Genomic DNA, 22,926 nt, shown 5'->3' with positions numbered 1-22,926 from the left:
TTCTTAGTGGATGGTTCAAATATAGAACTATGTTATAGAATCCTACATAGATTACTATTTTCCTCTCTTATCCATTCACTTATCAAGTTGTTTATGAGGGTTAAGTCCTAGGAACTCACTAAGTGAGCAAGACTTACATGGTCTTTGCCTTCCTTTATTTCATTCTTAAGTCTTTTTGAACATCTGCTCCAGGCCAGCCGCTGTGGCTGAGGATACACTTACCGAGGTGAGTGAGGGGCCATCCCCATGTCTGCTAAGTGAACAGTCCAGCAGGATGGATGCACGTCACTCAGGTCGTCACACAGATCAGTGGAAAGAAGTGACTAGACGCTGCAGGGGGATGCAAGGGCCCAAGCGCTGAGGACAGGAGAGGAACCCCCATGCGCCCTCGGAAATACAGGGAGAGGGATTGGTGCAGCCTGAATACTGCCTGCTGTTTGCTGACTGTCTGCTGTCAGGCTGATGTGTCGTTAGCCTCTTAGAAATAATACTTCATTTAGTGAGTGGTATCTCTGTTTTGTAAATGAGAAAGCTACAAGTGAGTGCCATTGAGAAACTTGTCCCAAGGTGACTGATGAGTAAGTGACATGAACATTTGAGGTCAGCATGTGCTTCTGCCTTATGTTCACATATATAATGCTAATTCATTCAGGCCTTTGCTCAGATGTCACCACAGGAGCCAGCTCTTCCCTAGCCATCATTAGTATGTGATGTTCAGCCATTCCTTTCAAAACCAATGCAAGTAGGAGCTAAACTGTTGTGTTAAAATTCTGCTTCCAGAGAACTTTGTATAAACGAGCAAAATGAGAGTATATGCAAAGAAATTTCTCCAGCTGTGGCACACCACGGTAACATTTGACACTGTATGTGGGCTGTCTGATGCTGTTCTGTTCTTTATGCACATTCAGCTGTTCAGAGATTGTCGGTGCCACTCTAAAGAACTTCAGTACCATGGGGAGGCTGCAGCTAGGCGACGGCCATGGCGGCTGGCCTCGTCCAAACGTCCGCACCGTGTGTTTCAGAAAGAGAAATCATTGTATGTTTCCTAGCCACCATGCTTTTATCCCACTATTTATGTCATTACTTAAAAATAGTACCTGAAATATGCATACGCCTTTGTAATCTACAGAAGATTCTTGACATGAAATGATAAGCTTGCTGAGGATAGGGCAGTGGCTGTTTGGCTCACTTCTGTACACCACCACCTGGCAGAGTCTAGCACATAGTAGGTATACAACAAATATTTGAAGAACAAGGAATAAACATATATAACATTTTCATAACAGCCTTGTTAGCAAAACATGTTGTAATCCCTGCACTATGCGAACTGGTTTCTGTCTAAGGCTGTGTCATCAGTGTGTAGGTGAGCTAGAACTTAGACCCTAAGTTTTCTGACTTCACACTGAGTGTTCTTTCTCTCACCTCAATGAAGTTAAAAGTCATTGTCAACCATTAATGTTAATATTCCCAATGAGAATATAATGTAGTGGGAAGAGATAGATCACATCCCACCAAATCAACTACAAAAGGCCCCTTGTTACAATCGTGGACCTTTTGAAAATAATATTGTTGACAGAAAATCAAATCCTGGTCCTGGTGCCACAACCATGGTCCCCATTTTCCACCTTGTGAAAAAAATGAAGGCTGTCATCTTCAAGACCTCCACTTTGATAAATAAAATGTACATACAGTTCTTCTCTAACAGCTCCAAGATCTTCCTTGGGCACTACCTTTACTGGCATTCTCTCTCCTTCTTGCTTTCCAGAACCAACCTCTGACATTCAAGAAAGAGACTGCCAGGTCCCACTGCCAGAAAAACCACAGGGAAGGCCCAACTTTACATTCCCCCAAACCCAGGTCTCTTCTCTCTCAACTCTTTGAGTGTTCAAATTTCCACTCTTCGGCATGACTGCCATGTGCTTTCCTTTTCCCAGTCAGAAAAAGAACAAATTGGCTGTTCTAGCCACCAAAAAGAAGACAGCCACCTGCTGCCAGCTATGTTTTGCTGGGGTCATTTGATGTGAGAGCCACATGAAGCAAGTGAGGTGACCTCTGGCACCTGCTACTGTTAGTCGCCTCTTCGGGCACAGATATTTGAAAGTGCAGACATCTCCTCACAGTTGGATTTGGAGCAACGTTTTAAAGATCAATAGGCAGTTAAACCTGAGAAGCTAATCTGTGTTTGGTTTTTAAGAAACACAGCTAAAAGTCTGTGTGGACCCCTGAGAGTGCAGGGTGGAAGCTAGGGAAGCCAGGCTAGCAAGTGGTGTGGGTACTGGCTTTGTTTCTTCTCAGGCTGATAACTGGCTGTAGAGGGGAGTGAAGAGAGGAAGGATTTGAGATTCTTCAATCAGAGGACCACAAAGAGCTTCTTTGTTTCACGTCTGTGCACCCAAGACCTCAGTGTTTAGGCTCAGTGCCCTTTCTCTACCCTGCCCCAAACACTACTCTAACCTTTCAGCAATGTCACAACATGGAGGTAGCAAGTAAATATTGCACAAATTAGCTTAAGCTGAGTACAGCGATTTTTTACGCATAGAACCCTTTCATATGTAGCCACCTTGCACATATCTGCTACCTACAACTTACATGAACACCAGTAAATTAGGGTAACCTTCCTAACTAAGCAGTTAGGTCTTACACATATTGGGGACATACACATATTCTACTCGGTGGACCTGATGTCTGATTACCTCTCATGGGTGCCTAGCATTGGCCACCATGGAATAGAATCTCAATGAATTTGTGTTAAATGAATGAACAAGAACTTTGAGCCAATCCTGTAGACCTGAGAACACTTTCAACCCAATAGGCAATAAGAAATACTTATCTCTGTATTTAACAAGAGTAATTTTGGGGGGAGAGGCAATCAATGATTTATTTTTATATTTGTAAAGTCTGTATTAAGTTACGGCACCAGCATATGCACTGCTGTGAGAGGTTGTAATAATATTTCGCTGAGCTCTGTCTCATGCTACCATGCATTTTTCAGATGTGTTCAATTTAATGCTCTGTCTCTGAACCCTGACTGACCTGGCATGTGGTTTGACTAGGAACTCTATTTCTGTTCATCCCTAGGACCACAGATTTTTCCCTTCTCTTTTTCCAGCATTACCACTTACCCCTTGTTGTTGGGAGGAGGGTAAGGAGGGGGCAGTGAGGACAATTATTTCACTTTTTTCTATTTCTAAAAATAAAGTCTCCAAAAAATACAAAATTTTCTTGTCCCAGGTTAAGACTCTGTGCTCCTCCTAATACATTATCTTTGTGAAACCTATGGCTGACCTAAAACAAGAAGCTTCGTTTTTTGTGGGGTGTTTTTTTTTCCAGATTTTTCAATCAACAACAGTATGGTTCTAATGGCTAAAAGTATCCTGTTCTTTTATTCTTCCTATTCACAGTTTTGTCTGTAGAATTATGTAGAGTAATTTAGATTTATCTCTTCACAGGGTGTTTTATTAGTAATGCTTTGTATGATGGGTTCTTGCCAGGAAATGTTTTTCCTATCAGGGTTGGAGTGGGAGTTTATTTGATAGCATATTGTCACTGATCATCTGACACTGTCTTGCTTCATGCTAAGTGTGATTTTCTGCTTTTTAGTCAGCACCCTGGCCCCACTCTTCTCTTTTACACTGAAAAGTTTTAGAAGCTAAAAACTGCCCTCACATTTCTAGTCATCATCGCTAGAGCATTGTTAGAACCAAACTCCTGACATTTGTTCATGTGGTAGCATCGCCAGGACCCTGGTTTTCTTGGAGGGCAGAGACTGTTGGATTTCTTATTCCTAAGTTCTCTGGATCATCACTGGTCTCTGTGCTTCTTACTAACCATGTATATTTCATATTCGTATGTAGGTATATATGAGACAGTCTTCCGCAGGACTGCAGTTTAAAGGTTCAGTCATTCTGGACTCTTGATCCAGAGCTCCCTTCCCTGCATACCTCCACTCACCTTGGAAGAACTGCCCAGAAAGTGGGCAATGAGATGTGGCATGTGACCCTGGTGATCAAATTCGTGAGGGACAGATGTCACAGCCAGGTTGGCCTCAGGCCCTGACAGGCCAAGGAATGTCTCTGTTGGTGTCACATTCCTCCTACAGAAAGAGGGCTTTTCTGGTCTTTAGCACACGTTAGTTTATTTCACTTTCACTTATTTATTAATGAGTGGCTCCTTTTATTCTTCTCTCCCACCACCTATGTAAGACTTGTTACCTTGCAATTATGTTTCTTCTCAGGAAAAATCAACCCATTTCTGGATTATATTTAATTACTTTTCAGTGAGTTTTCTATTATTCATCAGTAAAATAGAATTAATAGCACCTGAACCTTCATATCCCGAAGATTTATATATGAAATTGGCTCCTCAAAAGAAAGCAGTGTACCTATGTATGTATACCCCATGGTGTATAACAAAATCAAAAGCTAGTTATATATTTATTACTGTAAATGCCAATTCAAAAAATTGATTATAGCCAATGGCCTTTATCTCAACTTTCCTAAATAATCAGTAGCTTGGATGACATTGTGGTAAAATATTCTCCTTTAACATCTTTATGGTTAGCACCTGGGATTTTACAAGGCAGTAGATTTGCTCTCTTCTATAGAGAAGGAATTCTCAGTATACGTAGTTAATTCTAGAAAGCATCTGAAATATTCCACTCCATGTGAAAGTAATTGTTTCGTGGTTACAATAAAGCAGCATTTTATTTTTATTTATTTTTCTTGCAAAATAATGATAATGAAATCTCTTAATGTGCTCTATGATATCAGGACCAGTCACATGAAATTGTTTCCTTTAATCCTCACTATAACCCTTGCAACATCAGTACCATGTTAGACTGACTTCTTGCTAAAAGTCTCAGCTTGTAGGTGGTGAAACTAGGATTTGATCCAAGGTAATCTGACTTTAGACTCTGATACCATTAAATCTGATATGTGCCTGCTTTTGAGTGAAGTAGTGTCCCTTAATTCTGTACACCCCAAAAACCTTGTATTTTAAGGTTTAACTTGCTTTACAGAATCAGATGGGGTGTGGTTTTGTCAGAAGTTTCTCCCAGAAGTAAATTTTTAGATCAAAATAGTCATTCTGCATAATGCTTTGACTTTTACCTTTGGAAGTAAATGTTGTCATAGATATTTAGCATGTTTTATAACTTTGGTAAGAATATCCTCCCGTCCTCTGTTGTTTTGTTTGTTCATCTGAGTGTATGTGTCTGTGTGTATACACATATATATGGAGAATATTACAAAAAACTTTTTTAATTGCAATTTTAAAGCAGATTGACCAGCAGTGACAGAAGGCAGAAACAGTGAAAGAAAACTCCTAACTAATTCAACTTTTTTTTGAACCTGTACAAAAATAGTCCTTCCACCATTTGGTTCTCAAAAAGAAATAAACAGTGGTGGTGGTACTTTCTGTTTAGGATGTAGTACAGCGGTGCCAGCAGGGAGATGGGTTGCTCGTGTTCCCATTAAATGCCTCTTCCCTCCCCCATCCTGTTTCAGGTGTCAGAAACTACTTAAAAGAAGCATTGGTGAATATAATTGCCGTGCATGCAGAGGTAAGGTATCATTAGATGTTCCTAAGAGATATGGGTAACTGGAAAAAAAAAAGGCAAATTTGATGGTTTTTATGAAGGTCTTTTTTTCCCCTTCAGAATATATCTTGGGTATAAATAAAACACCGCTCTGCTTTAATGCACGTGAATGCATGCATGTGTGTTTAACTATGAAAGTCTTTTTCTGAACTTGTATGTTTTCTCATAATTAAAATTAAATTAATTAATATTCAAAAGATAAGGAGAAGAAAGATTGAAAGAATGTTTTTTCCTTATCTTGGATTGAAAGAAATGTTAAATCCATTATCTTGGAAAATTCATTAACCTCTTTTTAACTAGTATACAAATAAGCATTGATGTCTTTTCATGAAGCAATGTGGTCCTACGTAGTTTGGCTGGGACTCCAGAAAAGTAGACACTTTTAGAAAGATACGCTCCAAGGGCAGCAGCAGTTAGGAACTGGGGCATGGTTCCCCATCGGGGGCTGACTTATGTACATGCAGATGTTGGTGCTCTCGTGCATGTGGAAACTTGCCTTCACGTGAGCAGTATCATCTTATTATCGTATTAGCATCCTTAGTAAACCTCCTGCTTAGGGAGACTCTTCTAAGGACCATCAAAAGAAGAAGATACAGCTGCCACCATCGTGTGCCACTCTGACAGCCTGCTCTGTGATTCCACAGCCCGGTGCCCATTGCCCGGTAGACTGTGAGAGAGGCTGGGGCTTGTGGACTGGCAGGTGGCCCTGTGAAGTGGGCCAAGCAAGGAGGCTGGCGTGGGAAACTCCCACGGTGGCCACAGTGCCTGCCTGGTTGTATGCCTTGGGTGCAGGCCTGTTTAGATGTATACCACCCTCTACATTCCATAGTACCTAAGATGATCAAGGTAAACTGGAAAAACCTGGATAATTAAGGCTAACACCAAAAAGTAACCAAAGAAAATGATAGCTACTTCATTCTTGAATTTGGCTTTAAGTTTGAATCAACTAGAGCAGAAGAGAAATATAGTATGTAACAGTTTTCATTTCTTAATAAAGGAAAACATACAAATTCCTCTATAAAAACAAGGCTTTTATATCCAGGAATTTATCACGTGCCTCTTTTTGTAATGAATAATGTATTTTCAACCATGATTTTATCAAAGATATAAAAATGCTTTCTTGTTGTGGAAGCATTTCTGTGGTAGGTGGACAGATGGTAGTTGGAGGAGCTGTAAGCATTTTTAGTGTTGATGGTGATTCCTAAAAAGCTTCTTTGATTAATGTTCTTCATCAGTAACCATGAGATCATTTGTAAGTAACAGGCTTTTCAAGCTCCCTTTCAATTTATCCCAGTGACTGAAAGTAGAATTTCATTCATAATATTTATTATTTACTTTTTCCTTGCTCTTAACTTGCCAAAAATTTTGATACTCCAGTTAGTTTGGGTTCACCCAAAGGTTTCATACTGGTGACACAATCTGAAAAGGAAAAGCTAAAAAACACTTTAATTTGTAAATCAGGATAGTAAAATGTTCCTCCAAATTTCCAAATATAATAACTCTTAGCTTGGAAATGTCAAAATTCAATTTTAAAAATAATGTTTTATGTCAAATTAAAGGAAATATGTATTTAATTCAGCAAACAGTAAATCTGGGGCCTTTGTTGTCCAATGCAGAATGATGTGTAAGTATGCAATGGTGTTTGTTTTGATGTGTGGAGCATCTTACCCAGTTATTTTTTTAAATTGTGGTAAAATACTGACCCACTGTATCTTTATTTCTATAATTTCCTCTTTAGAAATCATATTTCTTCCTGTTAAAAGGGTAAGAGAAAAAAGGAATCCTTAAAACTGCTTTTAGTTTGTCAACATGAACAATACCTTCCAAAATTATATTCGCCAATATATTTTTAGGAGGATTGTTTTTTGTCATGAATAATACAAGTTAAGTATAAGTCTATATCTTCCTTCCATTCATAACTCTGATCCTTTAAAAAATGACCCAGAAGACCTGTGAGTTATTTCGTTGTGCATTTCTCTGTTTTTAACAAATTCAAGTCAGGAAAAATCGCCATAATACATAATTTCTTCTCATTTTAAACCTTCCATCAGGTGTTCACTGTTTCCAAAGAACTGGTGCCTCGGGTCCTGTCCAAGGTGGTGGAGGCAGTTTCTGAAGAGCTCAGCAGACTGATGCAGTGTGTTTCGTCCTTCAGCAAACATGGAGCTTTACAGGTACCCAAATCATTCATTTCCTTGTTGAACTTTTATTTTCATGTAAAACATATGAATGTACTTTTAGTAATCGATCTTATGATATAAAGACAGGTTGGTTTTTGTTGTTTGTTTGCTTTCTACTGGATCTACATCATCTCCCTTGCATAAGCCGTACTCGTGATGCATTGTTTACAAGTTCCGGAGTTTCTATTTCTCAAGTAGGGCAAGACCTTGTGAAATGACTCTTGTGAGATTATCTAAATGCAGATTCCTTCTAAAGTTATGTGATTTTTTTTTCATACATTTTACAGTTTTCTTCACTACATTCAATTTCACAGGAAACTTTTAGCAATTTACTTTTAATCTCTTTCTAAAGCATTCCATGCAGTTTGCATAGAAATGTCAACTGTCTCTTTGCACTCACAATCCATTGGTTTAATCCTTTAATATCCAATATTGCAGTTTCTTAAATTACATAATTACAATAACAAATATAACTTCTATAAACCAGATGATTTTGATATGCAGATAACCAAATTGGCAGCAGTGAGGTGTGCGGGCATATAGGAGAGTAGCCTGTTCCCTGTCAGCCCGCAGTGATCTAGAGCCCTGTGAGTGTTTGTTGAAAACCTACTGTCAGTTTTGCTGCCAATAATGGTTGAGGAAGCTTCTGTTAGGCCAATCCTCTTCAAATAATTGTAATCTTGAGTAATATATGTGAGTATAAAAAATGTATAAACAAAAACCTGAAGAGATACTAGAGAGGACCATTAGTGGGTGATTCTGGAAGAATGACACTTGGGAAATTCCTGAACTTTTATGGATTTTAGCCAAAGGCAGGCTCAGGGATGCCTAAAACTCCACAAAACCTGCTGTCTTTCTAGCTTAAAGCATAGGCTTCAAGGCAACTAAAATTATAGGAAAGTGAGGGAAGTATCACAGATAACAGAGAATAGGAGCCACAAATTATGTGTACATACTGCCTAAATCTCTAGTTAGCCCCTGAAGCACATAGCATGGTCCAACGTCACTCCAACCAGCCCAGTTAAGGCTAGAAGAACTGAAGTAAGACTTAAAATGCTGTCCCAGAGCCAAGAGTTTTCATATGAATCCAAATAAGTTAATTGCTTGTTAAAACAATCAACAAAAATCAACCCTCTTCAGGGGCTTATTACGGAATCTAGAGTCTCCGCAGCATAACATTCACAGTGTACAGTAGGTAATCCAAATTTACTTGAAATGCACAAAGAAAACAGAACAGAGAAACATGACCCATTCTCAACAAAAAGAGAATCCAATAGAAATTGTCCGTATGAAGTACAGAGAAAGGAATCATTAGGAAAAAAAATAAACAGAATTCCAGGGATCCCTGGGACAGTGTCTAAAGGTCTAGCATACATGTAGTTTGACTTCCAAAAGAGTCAGAACAGCTAATCAGCACGTGAAAGGATTGTCAACATCATTAGTTATCAGGGAAATGAAAATTGACACCACAGGAATATGCCATTACAGATCCACCAGGATGGAGAAAATTAAACACTGCAGGTACCAAATCTTGGCAAGACTATGGAGAAACTAGGGTTCTCATGAGTTGTTGGGAGTGTAAAATACTACAACTACTTTGGGAAAGCTCTTGCTTGTTTCTTTTAAAACTAAACATACACATGATCCAGACATTCCAATTTCAAGTTTAACCAAGAGAACTGAAAACATAATAGCCAAAAACTGGAAATAGCCCAGGTGTCCATCAATAGAGTAAACAAACAAACTGCAGTAGGTTCATGTAAGCAAATAACTGCTCAGCACTGAAGAGGATGAATTGCTGCTCCACCTGATGATCTCGGGAGCCCTCAGCTGAGTACAGGAAGCCCTCCATGGAAGCACACATATACTTCATGGGTCATTTACGTGAAGTTCTACAGCGGATAAAACGAATGTATGGTAGAAAAAAAACCTCAGGACAGTGCTTTCCTCTGGGTGGTTGTGATTAACTGGGGAGGGACCTGAGGGAGCATCAGGAGATGGTGGCTCTGTACCTGATGTGGCTTTCCACTACGTAGTTGTATGCATCAGTCCAAACTCACCAAGTGTTACATTTTAAGATTTATTCATTGTGTAGTATGTAAATTTTAGCTCAAAAAAATAAAAAAGGAATCAAAATAGACCTCTCTGGATGATAGATGCATAGTAAAGTACAGGTTCCCCCCCATCTGAAAGTAGACTGTTCCTATGAAAGCCTTTAGTATCCTGCAAAGCAAAACAGTTATCATTAATATATGTGGGGGAAAAAGTAAGCGTTCTCAGATCCAAAAAGTAACCTCTTAGGCTTTTCTGATACCTTAGGACACATCTTGCTAATGGATGCACAAAATAAATTGAGATAAAAAGCACAGATGCTCATAAACACAATTCAAAGCTATGGCAGCTTGATACTGAGGTGCGGAGCATGGTTCGCAGGGAAAGAGCTTGGCGGAACTATTCTCACTGCTTGGGGTACAGGCTCGCTCTATAATGGCTCGCTGCAAAACAAAAGCTAAACACTATTTTCACTTTTCACCTCTTCTCATAAAGCAAAAATAGTTACTAATGTAGGTCTTCTATAAAAGAAAGTGGCATAACGCCAACTTTTGAAAAGCTAAGGGTACCTGTATATCAAAACAATACAGTGGATTGTTGGGTGGACAGTGTGTGATAATGCTAGTAAATGGTAGAGTCTACGGGTACACAGGTGTCCACTGAGAAATTCTTTCCAAGTCTCTCTGCATTTGAGATTTCTCATAAAAAATATTGGGAGCAAAAGGAATGAAGAGCACTTATTATTTTGTCAAGTTGGATATAAAACCTGTTACAGAATCTTCTGCTAGGCTTCCAGTTGTCACTAATTTTCTCTAAAAATATGGCTTATCAGACCTTTGATATGGTTAAAGTTGAAAAGTCATTATTATTATAATTGTTCCATTGCAGGAGATCAGTAGCATAAATGGTGTAATACTGAAGCTTCACTACAAGGAAGTTGCAGCAGCTACAGTGGGTCTAGGGAGTCTTGGAGTTGTAACGAAAATCTTCCTTCCCCACAAATTACCTCTGTGACCCATTTACATGATGGCAAAACTCCTCAAAGCTGTCAGGGAAAGGTTAGGAAAAGAATTTTTGATATACATCTGTCGAGGAGATGGCTGGCCACTGTGCCTATCCCAGCCTTTATTATTCTGATGCCTTCGAGGAAACAGGCAGTCATTTCTTCACTGAAAAAGTTCAAGTGAGTCTGAGCCTCCACTTCACCTTTCTGCACTGAGAATGGCTGTGGGAGACTTCCTTCTTTTAAGCAGATAATCTAAGAAGGACTGCAGGCTAATCTTTAGTTGTCATTAATTTAGGGGCGAGTGTATCAATCTTCCTGTGTGCCAGTTCAGAGAAGAGTAGGATGACAGGTTGATGGTTTTAGCTGATCTTTTAATGTGACATTTTCTGGCATACAGTTCTGGGTGTGTTATATAAATAAGCACAGCTTTTACAACTGGCATAATTCATAGGTTAATTAAAGCACCTTATCACTTTGAATAAAATTTCTACATGAAGATTAGTTTTACAGTTATTCAATCCTTCTAAAATACTCAGCTAAAAGTTCTACCTTATTTTTGGTATTTCCTTGTAGATCTGTTTCTACATATACTAGAATATAAATAACAGAGACAAACTTCCATACATATGCTTTCTAGTTACAAACTATTTTTCAGGCTTCTAAAGCACTGAGAAACAAAAACAGACAAGTGTTTTCCAAACTGAGAAAGGTTCTCAATATACTGTCTTATATAAATTAGTTTTTATCTTGATTAGTTACAGAGTTTCTGACTAACTCTTAATTTAAAGAACTAGCCATGTCTTTCTTTACTGTCTTGTGTTTCATGTAGTCCTGGAGAATAGAGGCTGTTTCTTTTAAACCATGTCAAGCATCACACAACACTCAAAGGCAGAGGACATATCATGTGGGCTTCCTCATCAGGGGCTCTGCTAGAGCTCCAAGGACAGCTGATCTGAATGTAAGGTCACACTTCTTAAAGCTTGAAAAGAAGTGTAAGATTTAGGTTAGCTTTTTTTCTTATAAGTTGTATAGATGTAATTCATATACCATACATTGTATCTACAAGATGAAGAATATGCAATTCAGTGAAATGTTTTTTATTATGTTTACAGAGTTGTGCAATCCTTACCACAATAATCAATTTTAGAACATTGCATCCAAGGAAAACAAACCTCACCTATAAGCAATCACTCTCCATTTTCCTTCCGACCCCTCTCTCAGCCACAGACAAGCTCCAGTCTGCTTTCTCTCCATATGATCTGCTATCCCTATAATTTTCCTATTCTGGAAATTTCATGTAAATGGCTTCAAATATGACTTTTTGTGACTGGCTTCTTTCATTTAGCATGTTTGCAAGGTCTATCCATGTGGTAGCATTTACCAGCACTTCATTCCTTTTCATGGCTGACTAATATTCCATTGTATAAATATGCCACATTTTCTTAATCCAATCATCATGTGATGGACATTGGTGTTGCTTCCACTTTTTAGGTAATCTGAAGAATGCTTCTGTGAACATTTGTATACAGGTGTTTTGTGGAAGTTTTTCATTTCTCTTGGGCATAGACCTAGGAGCTTAATTGCTAAGTCATATGGTTACTCTGTTTATTCTTTTGATGACCTGCCATACTGTTTTCAAAGTGGTTGTACCATTTTACTTTCCTACCAGCAGTGTATGAAGATCCCAATTTCTCCGCATTTCTTTCGCCAGTACCTGTTACTATCTGTCTTACTGACATGGCCATCCTATTGTGTGTGAGGTGGTAATCTCATTCTGTGGGTTTTCATTTCATTTTCTTGGTGGTATTTTAAACAGCACGAAGTATTCCATTTTGATGAAGTCCAATTTATCAATTTTTTCTTTTGTTGCTTGACTTTTGATGTCATTTCTAAGAAGGCTTGTCTAGCCTGACATCACAAAGGTTTACTCCTGTTTTCTTCTAAGCGTTTTATAGTTTTTCCACTGACATTTAGGTCTATGATCCATTTTGAGTTAATTTGCATGTTAAGGAAGAGATCCAACTTCAGTCTTCTGCATGTGGCTATTCAGTTGTCCCAGCACCATTTGCTGAAGAGTCTGTTCTGTCCACATTGAATGGTCTCAGCACCCTTGCTGTTAAGTATGTGGGTTTATTTCCAGACACCCAATCCTCTTCTATTGATCTGTTTCTTTTCATGTACCAGTGCCACACTGTCTTGATTATTGTAGTTTTGTAGTAATTTTTGCTATCAGAAAGTGTGAGTTTTTCCAACCGTTATTCTTTTTCAAGATTGTTTTGTCTGCTAGGAATCTACTTGAAAATTTTTGTAAAAAAAATAATAATAATCCAGTTGTGATTTTAATAGACATTGCTTTGAATCTATCACACTTTAGCTTAGCTTTTGAGATTAGAGTCAGTGTACCTGGAAGGGCACAGGAGTAAGGAAGTAAGCCAGCCCACTTCCTTCAATATGTGTGGGGAGGGGAATAATTCAGGGACAGTGTTTCAGACTTTCATTCCTCCCACAAACTAAAATAAAAATGACTGGATATATAGTAAATGCAGATTGCTGAGAAATCCTGGCAAAGTTTGTATCTTTAATAACAAGATGTCTGGCTCCCTGCCTTCACAGTCATACCTAGACTGTAAGTTAACTCTCAGTAAAAGGAAACATTGCCATAGCTAATCCCTTTGAACTGTTTTAGAAATTCTGTTCTAGCTAACTGTACCATGGTGGTGGAGGGAACTGTCCCCTTCAGTAAGATGGCTGGGGACTGTTCCCCACCATGTGCTCCTTTTTGATCGTCAACGCAGTGCCTGTTTATCACACTGTCCTTTTCTTCTCTTTAGGCAAGGCTTGAAATCTGTGCTTTGAGGGATACTGTGGCCGTGCACCTGACACCAGAAAGCAAGTGAGATGCTGCCGTCCCTGCTCTGAGTGCTCCATGGAAGTGAAGTATACGACAGGGCACAGAGTCCTTGAGGCAGCCAGGCAGAGCACTCTTAATTGTGATGCGACCAAGTTCATATTTGACTGATTAGTTTTTTAGTTACAAGGCATAAACCTACAATATGCCAAGGACTCCTAAGTCTAGTTCTTTGTAGCATAATAGAAAGGCAAAAAGGCTTAATATGATTTTGTGTTTTTCATTCACTGAGATAAGTCTTGGTCTCACAAGTGATGTAGAAGAGCATCACGTATTTGTTTTCACTAGGAGAAAATAAGAATTGAGACTTAATCTATGCATAGCAGAGTCTGAAGGACGGTTTAAGCGTTTGTAAATATCAGCATAAGAGAAACCCTGTGGTTTCTCTGCAAAATTTTGTAGCGGAAATTCGGTGATAATTTTTAGCTGTTTTGAATGAAAGTCAGGATTTTCTATGATTGAAATATCAGTAGGTGAAATGAAAGAGCCCTGACTACTTGCCTGTACAAAGTTGTTTACTCCATCAGCAGTGTTACCTAGGAAATACTGTATTTTATTATTAATGGGCCAGAGAAGCCAAGTAGTAATGCAGAGTGTTTAAGGATACTTGTGATAACATGGCTGATGCCGTCATTCTACTGTCATCATTACAGCTGAGAAGACTTGTTAAATTTTTCTTAACAAATGAAATTAGCTTCTTGTTCCTTATTCATGCTGGCTGACCAGAAGCCATTTCCATACAGCTCCCTTTTCCCACCATCATTTTTCTGCACAAAGTACTACTACATAATAGAAGGTAGAAAGCACCCAGTCTGTATTTGATGTGTGTGCATGCTTTGGGTCAACACCTGTGCATTTATTCCCACTCATTTAAACTTTCTTAGCCTACGTTCCTCATCTATAAAAGGAAGGAGAATTAAATGAGAAAATATGTCAAGGTACCTTCTAAACTGTTGTTGCATTACATATAATTGGTGGTATCATCATCCTCATCATCGTCATGGTGTAAAAACAAATAATGGCATTACATTTCTTTTGACTGATTGAGAAGAGGTTTACAAGCAACAGGATGGTGGTGGAGATAATGGCAGAGATTCCTCTCCACATCAGGAAAGAGGAGGGTCCGTTTCATATTGGAAAGGGCATACGGCCTGTTCCTGCACCCACACTCTGCCCTGCAGGAGCATGTGAATGCCCGGTGCCATCATCTCTAGCCACACTGGGACTTTGCAGTCTCTCTCTGATACCTGCCACTAGTTTGAGAAACACTTCGCAAAAGTATATGTCGTACGTTGATGAGGATGTTTTTATAAGTACAAAATGAAATACCACTTCAAAGTCAAATAAGTACATTTATATTTCTTCACTTTAGTCAACCAGTTATAAAAGTTGAGAATTATTCCTTAGTGAACAGTACATGTTATTACCAAATAATCTCTTCTAAAATGCTTTTTATTTGTTTCAGTAATTTTTCTGGAACTTTCTACTATAAGAAGTTAAACCAACTTGGTGGTTTTTAAATTCACTCCTTTTCCATTTTTCATGAAATGAAATGATGTTGAATTTATATATACATAACTCCATGATCCTACATTCTTTAAATATAATAATGGCTAAACTCTGTAAAGACCATGTTCAGTTAGTATAAGATATTGGCTGGACCAGGCCCTGTGTCTGCCTGTACTGTGTGTCCCCATCTGAGCAGTCGTGCTCAAGGTGACTCCTATTTCTACTCAAGTTTCCTTCCTTACTTATTAGTTGCTTTATCTGCAGTTCAGTTTTGTTTTGAAAAGAAAGACTTGGTTAATTAAACATGTCTACCTTAAGTTCCCATCTGTAATGAGTAGCTTCCTTTTGCAAATATCAGTTTCTCCTTTATCTTTCTAAGTTATGTTTCATTCTCTAGTTGAGTTTTTCTGACCCTACTCCTACAAAGCCTCCGTCTCTGGTAACTGTACCTTCACTTTTACTTTTGCTTTTTCTATTGTTTTTCACTTTTACTTTTTCTCATATTTCCACATGCTCCACTGGCTTATATTGATTTCTTTATATTTAAGATATGATTCAGAATATTTAATGATGCTCTTAATTCCCCTTAGAAGTGTGAAATGTCTCAACTTCATGTCGCTGCTTGTGTTCCAGGTCTAGCTTTAAACAGGCTTTGGAAGCCCTGCCTCAGCTTTCGAGTGGAGCAGATAAGAAGTAAGTTTTGTACAATATTCTCAAGAGCCAGTTAGATATGCAAGGTTTTAGTACTTAAAGTACCCTTCCTAAATAATGATTTGGTCTTGAGGAAGAGTAGTACTTACAGCCCTTAATGGTACAAATAATGTTAATTGTACCTTTCATGTTTCCCAAATGACAGAATAAGGTAAGACTTTCTTCTGAATTTATGACAATTTAGAAATTAGTTTTTCTTTTAAGTGATTAGTATTGGAAACATCATGAGAAAGTTTATTTTGACTTCCTCCATAAACTATGTCATTTTCTTAAATTTTTAAGGCAGTAACACTTCTTAAATGTAAAAGAGAACAGCATAGTAAAAGGCAGAGCTGGGTTATTTTCTTCTGAGTAGCTTAGGAATGTACGTGTGTGCTCTATATAATATAAGGTGTTAAGAAAGAGCAGACTTCTACATATAACATAATGAAGCTGTATGTGTTTCACTAATACTATATTAATGGTCTCAGCCTCAGTTTTAAAATTTGCCACTTATGTAACAGGAAATTCTGACCTGAGACAAAATCTAGGCCAAACAAATTTCATAACTGTCCATCCTGCCCCCAACTGAAGTACTGGAAACATGGTAGATCTTTACTCCTTTTCCACCTGTAACTGAGGTCCCTGGACCTTTGCATTTGGCTGATCAGTCCATAGACAAATATTTATGATGCTCTCACATGTGAATTTGTGTGGGCTCTGTGATGTAGCCTACATGAATGCTGGGGAAACCCAGAGGGCAGAGAGAGTTTAAGGGGCTAGGCCAATGGGAAGTCAGCATCACCTGCAGGCCTGGACTGGGCTTGGAAGAATGGGTGGCAGACAGCCCTTTGGCTTGTATTTTCCTAAACGGGCTGGTGGCTGGCTCTGCAAGTAGTGCCCACACTTAAAACCTGTCTTCTATTTTCCTACTTCCTTCTTCTCTCTCACTGACTTTCAGCCTCTTTCTGAATTGGTTCCAAACCCTATCATTTCTTTAAAATAAATTTGATAAAATATTTAAACAATCACTATTATTTTTAATATGTGGGACATGGCTCAAAAGACTTGTGCCTTTTTTGGGAGTCAAGAATAACAGACACCCTAATATAATCCCAAATAGGGATTATATTTTAGATCTGCTGAGACAGTGTGCTGACATTGAGCATTTTTAGCCATGACCCCAATACCAATACGCTTACTTCTTGGTTGCTTCATTCATCTGAGGCAGATGAATTCTAAGAACCCTCTGGCCCTAAAATTATATGGATGTATCAGACTGGTTAAAGAATCAAATTGAATTATCAAGTAGGAGAATGATTTTCCCAGTGGAGTTAGAACTAACTCTGATTCTTCTGGTGCTTAGTTCACACTCTAGTGCTCCACTCTCAAAGACTTGTTAAAGATGAACATGCAATTGAGAGGAACCTAAAATAGACCAGTCGTTGCCAGAGGATGGGGGTAAGGAGAAAGGGAGCCTAGGGGCAGCACAGCAGAACCTGGAGAGCCCTGGGACTCTTCTAAACCCTGGTTATAAGCTGCTAAGATGTGTTGGAACATTCGTAGAACCATATGTCAAGAAGGGTGCATTGCAAGGTGTGTAAGTTTTCAGAAATTGTATTTTAAAAAGTATAGGCCCATACATTAATCTGTTTTCGGGAGGAATCTAATCTAATGGAAGAGGACAGGAAGGAAGGAGATTTTTATATACTCACCATAAGTGTGTACATATGTTCTTTTTGACCAGCTGCTTTGATCACCGTATTTCTGTTATTGAGGTAAGAATCCATAGAAAAATAACGTTTTTAGCAGCAGAAGCCAAAGCTGGGCCGTTGGCCCCTGTTGCTGGGCAGCCTCCTCCTGTCCAGTTATGAAACATCTCTCCTCCCTGCAGGTTACTGGAAGAGCTGCTGAATAAGTTCAAGAGCAGCATGCACTTGCAGCTCACCTGTTTCCAAGCTGCTGCCTCAACTGTGATGAAGACATAAACACTTCTATAAGAGGGGCAGTCCAAAGATAACAAGAAATAGCATTATTCACTCTAAGTGCCCTACAGGTATTTGTATATAAAGCACTAGGTTTGCAATCTCTCTCTCTTTCTTCGCACAACTGGTAACTTAGAAAGTTGTTCGTATATGTTTTATTTCACCCAAAATGACCGTATTTGAAATGTCTAAGCAGTATTTGATTCATCATTTTTAAAACATTAGGTCCTGTATGACTTTAAAACACCTTTAAAAATGTGTATACATAAGTATATATATACTTAGCGAAATGTTGCATGGCGGATCCCGCAGGTAGAGTCGCTTTTACGGGAGTGTTTCTGAGATGCGCGTGGGTGGATGGACTAAAGCACCTTTCAGTGTCTTTTTTACTGCACTTCTGATGTCGGCAGCTTCCAGGCCATATGGAGAGAGTGCAACTGTACTTTACTTCACACAAATAGCTCTAACTCTCTCAATTAGAGTGGATTTTTAGAAAAATGTGTAGTCTGCATAAAAAAATATGCTATCTTTGGGGCAGATTATTTGTGGTCCAGATGTCCTTGGGCTACTCTGCATTTTGCCGCCTTGTTTTACGTTCACAGTGCTGGTAAGCACCGAGCACCCTTTTGGAGTGGCTTTTTTGTCTCCCTCACTCTTAATTTGATGTGTCATTTCACGTCAGTGTGTCGCCTGTTCTCGAGAACCTGTGATGAAGCTCAGCCCCCCAGTGGGTGTGGGTGGGAGCAGCTGTGGTCTGCAGGGCCTCCTCGGGAACACGCACCCAGCGACAGCTGCCCTCCTGCTCTTCGGTAGCTTCCTTTCTCTCCACCACTCCTGCCCAGGGAAGTACTTGCTCCACAGCTGCCAGAAGGCTGCTCTGGCCTGGCCTGAGGTCTCTGGCAGAGGAGGACTTCCCTCCAGCAGCAGGCGGTGGAAGCTGCCCACAAGCCATGTGCCATGCGCCCCACATTCGCTGCTGACTTCATTTCCCAGAACACTCAGGTCACTGGCCTCTTTCAGAGTTGGCTTCCCCCGCCTAACTTCACATCACTCAGAAAACTGAGTAATTCTCTATTTATGGTCTACGTGTCAGGGTTTTCAAACTTTTCTATGGATCTTGCAGAATCTCCCTCGTTAATGCTGGAATTAATATCTTTGTTAATACAAGTTATATCTTTGTTAATACAGCGTACCCACATACAGTACCTGTTGTTTGCAATCAATGTTGTCCCATTTGTTCATTTCCTGTTGGGGGTGTCTGGCACCAGAGTAACTGGAAGTAAAAGTTTAATCTTTTAGAAGTGTACTTGATAAAGCTTTTTAAGAAATACACAGAATATTGTCTCTCCTAAGCATGTTGACTGTTATATCTAAGATGACTATGAACTAAATTGCAAAACTGCAATCCTGAATGTGTTATTTAAAATACCTAGTACAGAGCATTCAGCCAATAAAGAATGTATCTTCAGTACAACATTTAGTTGACATTTTTTCCCTGTACGTCTTTATTTCAATATTTTCCTTAGCTATATAACTTTTTATGTATGGTTTTAATATTCAAAATAAATAAATTCCTATTGACCTTATATTTGTCTAATCATTGTCAGAAAGCATTTATCAGATGTCCTACTAATTCTCGGCTTTTGGGTGCTTACCATATGCCAGGCATTGCACTAAATTATCTCACTGAGCCCTCCCAACAGCCTTATGACAGCCTTATGAGCTAGGTGGTGTCATGTCCGTGTCACGGATGAGGTTAGTGACTTTCAGAGTACAAGGCTGGTGAGGGCAGGATCTGTGCCACACTCATAGTGTGTGGCACTCTTTGACCTAACCACTGCCAGCCGAATATGCTTTCTGCTCTCCCTCTACCAGTCACACGGCTCAGGGATGTCTTAAGTGGATAATAAAATTTAAGCAAAATAGGCACAGATAAGTGCTTTAATGTCTCAGAGAATGTGCAGGGTAGGCGTTTATAAAAACCCCATATCCAAATGAGGTGGTTCAAGAACTACTCTTCCAACAAGTGAAGGGGGACTTCTTGGAAGAAAGGGGGATTTCAAGAGCCACTCAAGCTACACAGAAGAAGAATTCAGTGGTTAAGAAATGGCTGAATATAATGTCAGCTAGAAGAAAGCTGAGAGTAAGCCAGAACCCAGAGCAAATCTACAAAAAAGGTGGCCAAGAACAAGAGGTAAGGCTCCCACGCCCAGGTGGCATTTGGGTTCAGCATGTCCATATCCATGTGGCCAGCCTGGCCTCATGTCAGTTAGTAGAGCTGACCTCACTCTCAGTACTCAACAACCATTAGAAATAATTTATTATACTAAGACTTTCTATATCAGTGTACCATGAAAGTGGCATGTTCTAGAAATGATTCCAGCGTTGCAAAACAAGCAGTCATTGCCATAGGCGAGCTCCCTGCGTCACTGTCCTGCTTCTCATTTTGCATGCAGTTTTCTTAAAGGGGATGGATAGAAAGATTACACTTGAGTTCTGGATCTGGTACAAGGTGGTATGTGTACTTCTGTTTTGACCATGTGCTCTAAGATGCTCTGTTAGTTGCCTAAGACTGTTAAAATGCATTTCCTGAAAAGTTATGTCTCAACCAGCTTTTAAATCAAGATTAGGTTCCTAAAGTAAGTAAGTTAACTATATTTAACTTAATATATGCTTAAAATAATTATTCTTTACTGTAGACTGAAACTTGCATATATTTATATCATTAAACACTACCTAACTTATCATGAAGGTTTTTATATGAATTTATAAACTGCTCTGAAGACCTAAAGATATATTGTATACTTGACATACATACCTCAATTAGAACAGTAACTGTAATGATTTTAGGTTCATGTTAAATGTGGGTTACATATTTTTATCTATTAAGAGTCATCTTGTTTTCTGTACTAATGTGTTCTTATTTTCTATTCACCCACATTTTTTATTTAGTTTTATTATATGTATCACTGGAAGGTCTTTTAGTACCTGGTCAGGTTATAAATACATAATGATAAATATTTTATGAATAGGATCTGGGTCTTTGGGTTACTTGTCTGTAATTTGGCTAATGAAAGCCAATAGGATGTCCGATTCCTTTCTCCCATCTAGACCCATAAACCCTTAGACATTTCATGGCATATATCTCCAGATAGCACTGGAGATTGTCACACCGTCTGCCCAGTGTTGTAACCGCAACTGGTACCCTGCCCAGTTGTGTTGCTGTGATCATTGTTCAGCTGTCGTGGTTGTTACTGTTATTTCTATCACATTTTTCTTGACTATTTCTGTCCCACCTGCCTACAAACCCTTTAGCTGGGTACGAATACCTGAGAACCAAGACCAGTACCTGAGCTCTGATTTCCAGAGGAGGCCCACAGAGAGACTTACCACAGGAGGAGGGGAGCCCAGAAGGAGTGGGGTCAGAGGGTCATGAAATCAAGGGAAGAACAAGAATCACAGTCAGAATAAAGAAATTGTTGGCAAGGTCGGATGTTGCAGGCACGTCCAAAGGATCAGTACTGAGGAATGATTGCCAGCCTTGGCATTTAGGAAATCAGAAATGACCAGAGAGTGATGAGGAAGAAACTAGAGAAACTTCATACTTCGGGCTAATTCTCCGAACTCCCTGGAGCTGCTGTCATGAGCGGTGCCTGGACGATCACAAAGGATTGGGCCTCGGCAAAGAAGTGAGACTCCCGAGGCTCCGTCGATAGGGCTTCTCCCCAGCTTCCTTTTCTCCCTAAATTCTCTTCCTGGGTATCTTCTGATCAGTTCCTGCGGCCCCTGCTTCTTTGTCCACTGGGATAACTTACACATATTTATGCTCATACTCCCTTTTCTGCAGTCTTCCCTTTCAAATGCCAAATGACAGGCGGCTGGGGCCCCACGTGGCCACATATCCGGTATCGGCCTGCCACTTGTCCCTGTGCCGCGCTCTCAGCTGTCCTCCCCTGGCCCTGTGGGAAGGAGCTCCGTTGCTGCAGCCAGTAGCCATCAGCTGCCTGTGTGGAGCAGTGAGTTTGCTGAATGCGTCAGATGACCTTTCTGTACTTTTTATTAAGTGCATAGCTTACAGGTTCACGTGACCCCACAGAGCCGGTGGTGAGAACTAACAGCTCCTCCAGACCCCACCTTTGCCTTCTCCCTGAGGCTGTCCACCTTCACTCCCCTAAGCTGGTCTGATGTTTTGGGTGTTTACCTTGATGTCTCTGGCTAGCCTGCTGCACTTTAATTCTTGGCAGAAAAGGAAAACCTCGCTTCTCCCATGGCCTGCATGTGCACACATCCCTTCCCTTTTCTCCCAGAGGGTCCATTTTTGTTAGATCATCATTCAGTGTTGAAGGGTTATGCCCATGTAAATGCTGCTTGTTGCTGAGCCAGTACTATGCTAAGATTCTTTTTCTATTGTACTTTTTGTATTTTCTATGTATTCTATGTAGTTTCCACTCATCCCAAAACTCCCTCCATCAGATTATGCAAATGTCCTTGTACTATATTTAGACACATAGCTATTCAAGTTTATCTTCTTGAACAGTCTCATAACAGCTTCTCAGCCTCCTCGAGTCTGCACTTGGTACACTGTAGGTCAGCCTCACCTGCCATCCTGGGTGTCCCACATAATTGTTTCCTAGAGTTTCCCTCTGCCTCTCTGCCCTCTTGGGACAGGTTCTTCTATACACCATGTTGTCCTCTTTCTGGGTTTGCCCTCACTTGATAGAATTCAACCTCTGGTAACTCCCTGAGAAAAGAAAAGAGTATATGGGAAGTAAATGTTTTGAGACCTTGAATATAGAACAGAAATCTTGATAGCTTGGCTGGATATAGAATTCTAGATTGGAAATGCTTTTTCCTCAGAATTGTTAGGCCTGTGCACTGATGTTCCCTTTGTCTGTCAGCCTCTCTCTGTCCCTCTGCTTGTACAGTCGGCTTTTACCAGTTTTTCAAAAGTTCATAATGTTCTGGGTGTGATGCCCTTTTATACTTTGTGGTGAGTCTAA

At 39.6% G+C, this 22,926-nt stretch overlaps 1 protein-coding gene across 2 annotated transcripts in view; it reads left to right on the top strand.

Annotated features, from left to right (window-relative positions):
* EXOC2 (exocyst complex component 2) overlaps positions 1–19,512 on the top strand; it is a 229,325-nt gene extending 209,813 nt beyond the window's left edge. The window contains exons 24-28 of one of the 2 annotated variants that reach the window (XM_036888667.2): positions 5,505–5,560; positions 7,648–7,770; positions 13,666–13,723; positions 15,885–15,944; positions 17,836–19,512. In XM_036888667.2, coding sequence (XP_036744562.2) covers positions 5,505–5,560; positions 7,648–7,770; positions 13,666–13,723; positions 15,885–15,944; positions 17,836–17,855 — 317 coding nt within the window. In that variant the 3' untranslated portion in view covers positions 17,856–19,512. Of the gene's footprint in view, positions 1–5,504; positions 5,561–7,647; positions 7,771–13,665; positions 13,728–15,884; positions 15,945–17,835 lie in introns of both variants that reach the window. The other variant, XM_036888666.2, reaches the window with a different exon arrangement.
* The last annotated feature ends 3,414 nt before the right edge of the window (positions 19,513–22,926 follow it).

Source organism: Manis pentadactyla, chromosome 16, assembly GCF_030020395.1.
Source record: "Manis pentadactyla isolate mManPen7 chromosome 16, mManPen7.hap1, whole genome shotgun sequence".
NCBI classification, from domain to species: domain Eukaryota; kingdom Metazoa; phylum Chordata; class Mammalia; order Pholidota; family Manidae; genus Manis; species Manis pentadactyla.
The sequence above is the reverse complement of the archived record's forward strand: the minus strand, read 5'-3'. Positions and strand labels throughout refer to the sequence as shown.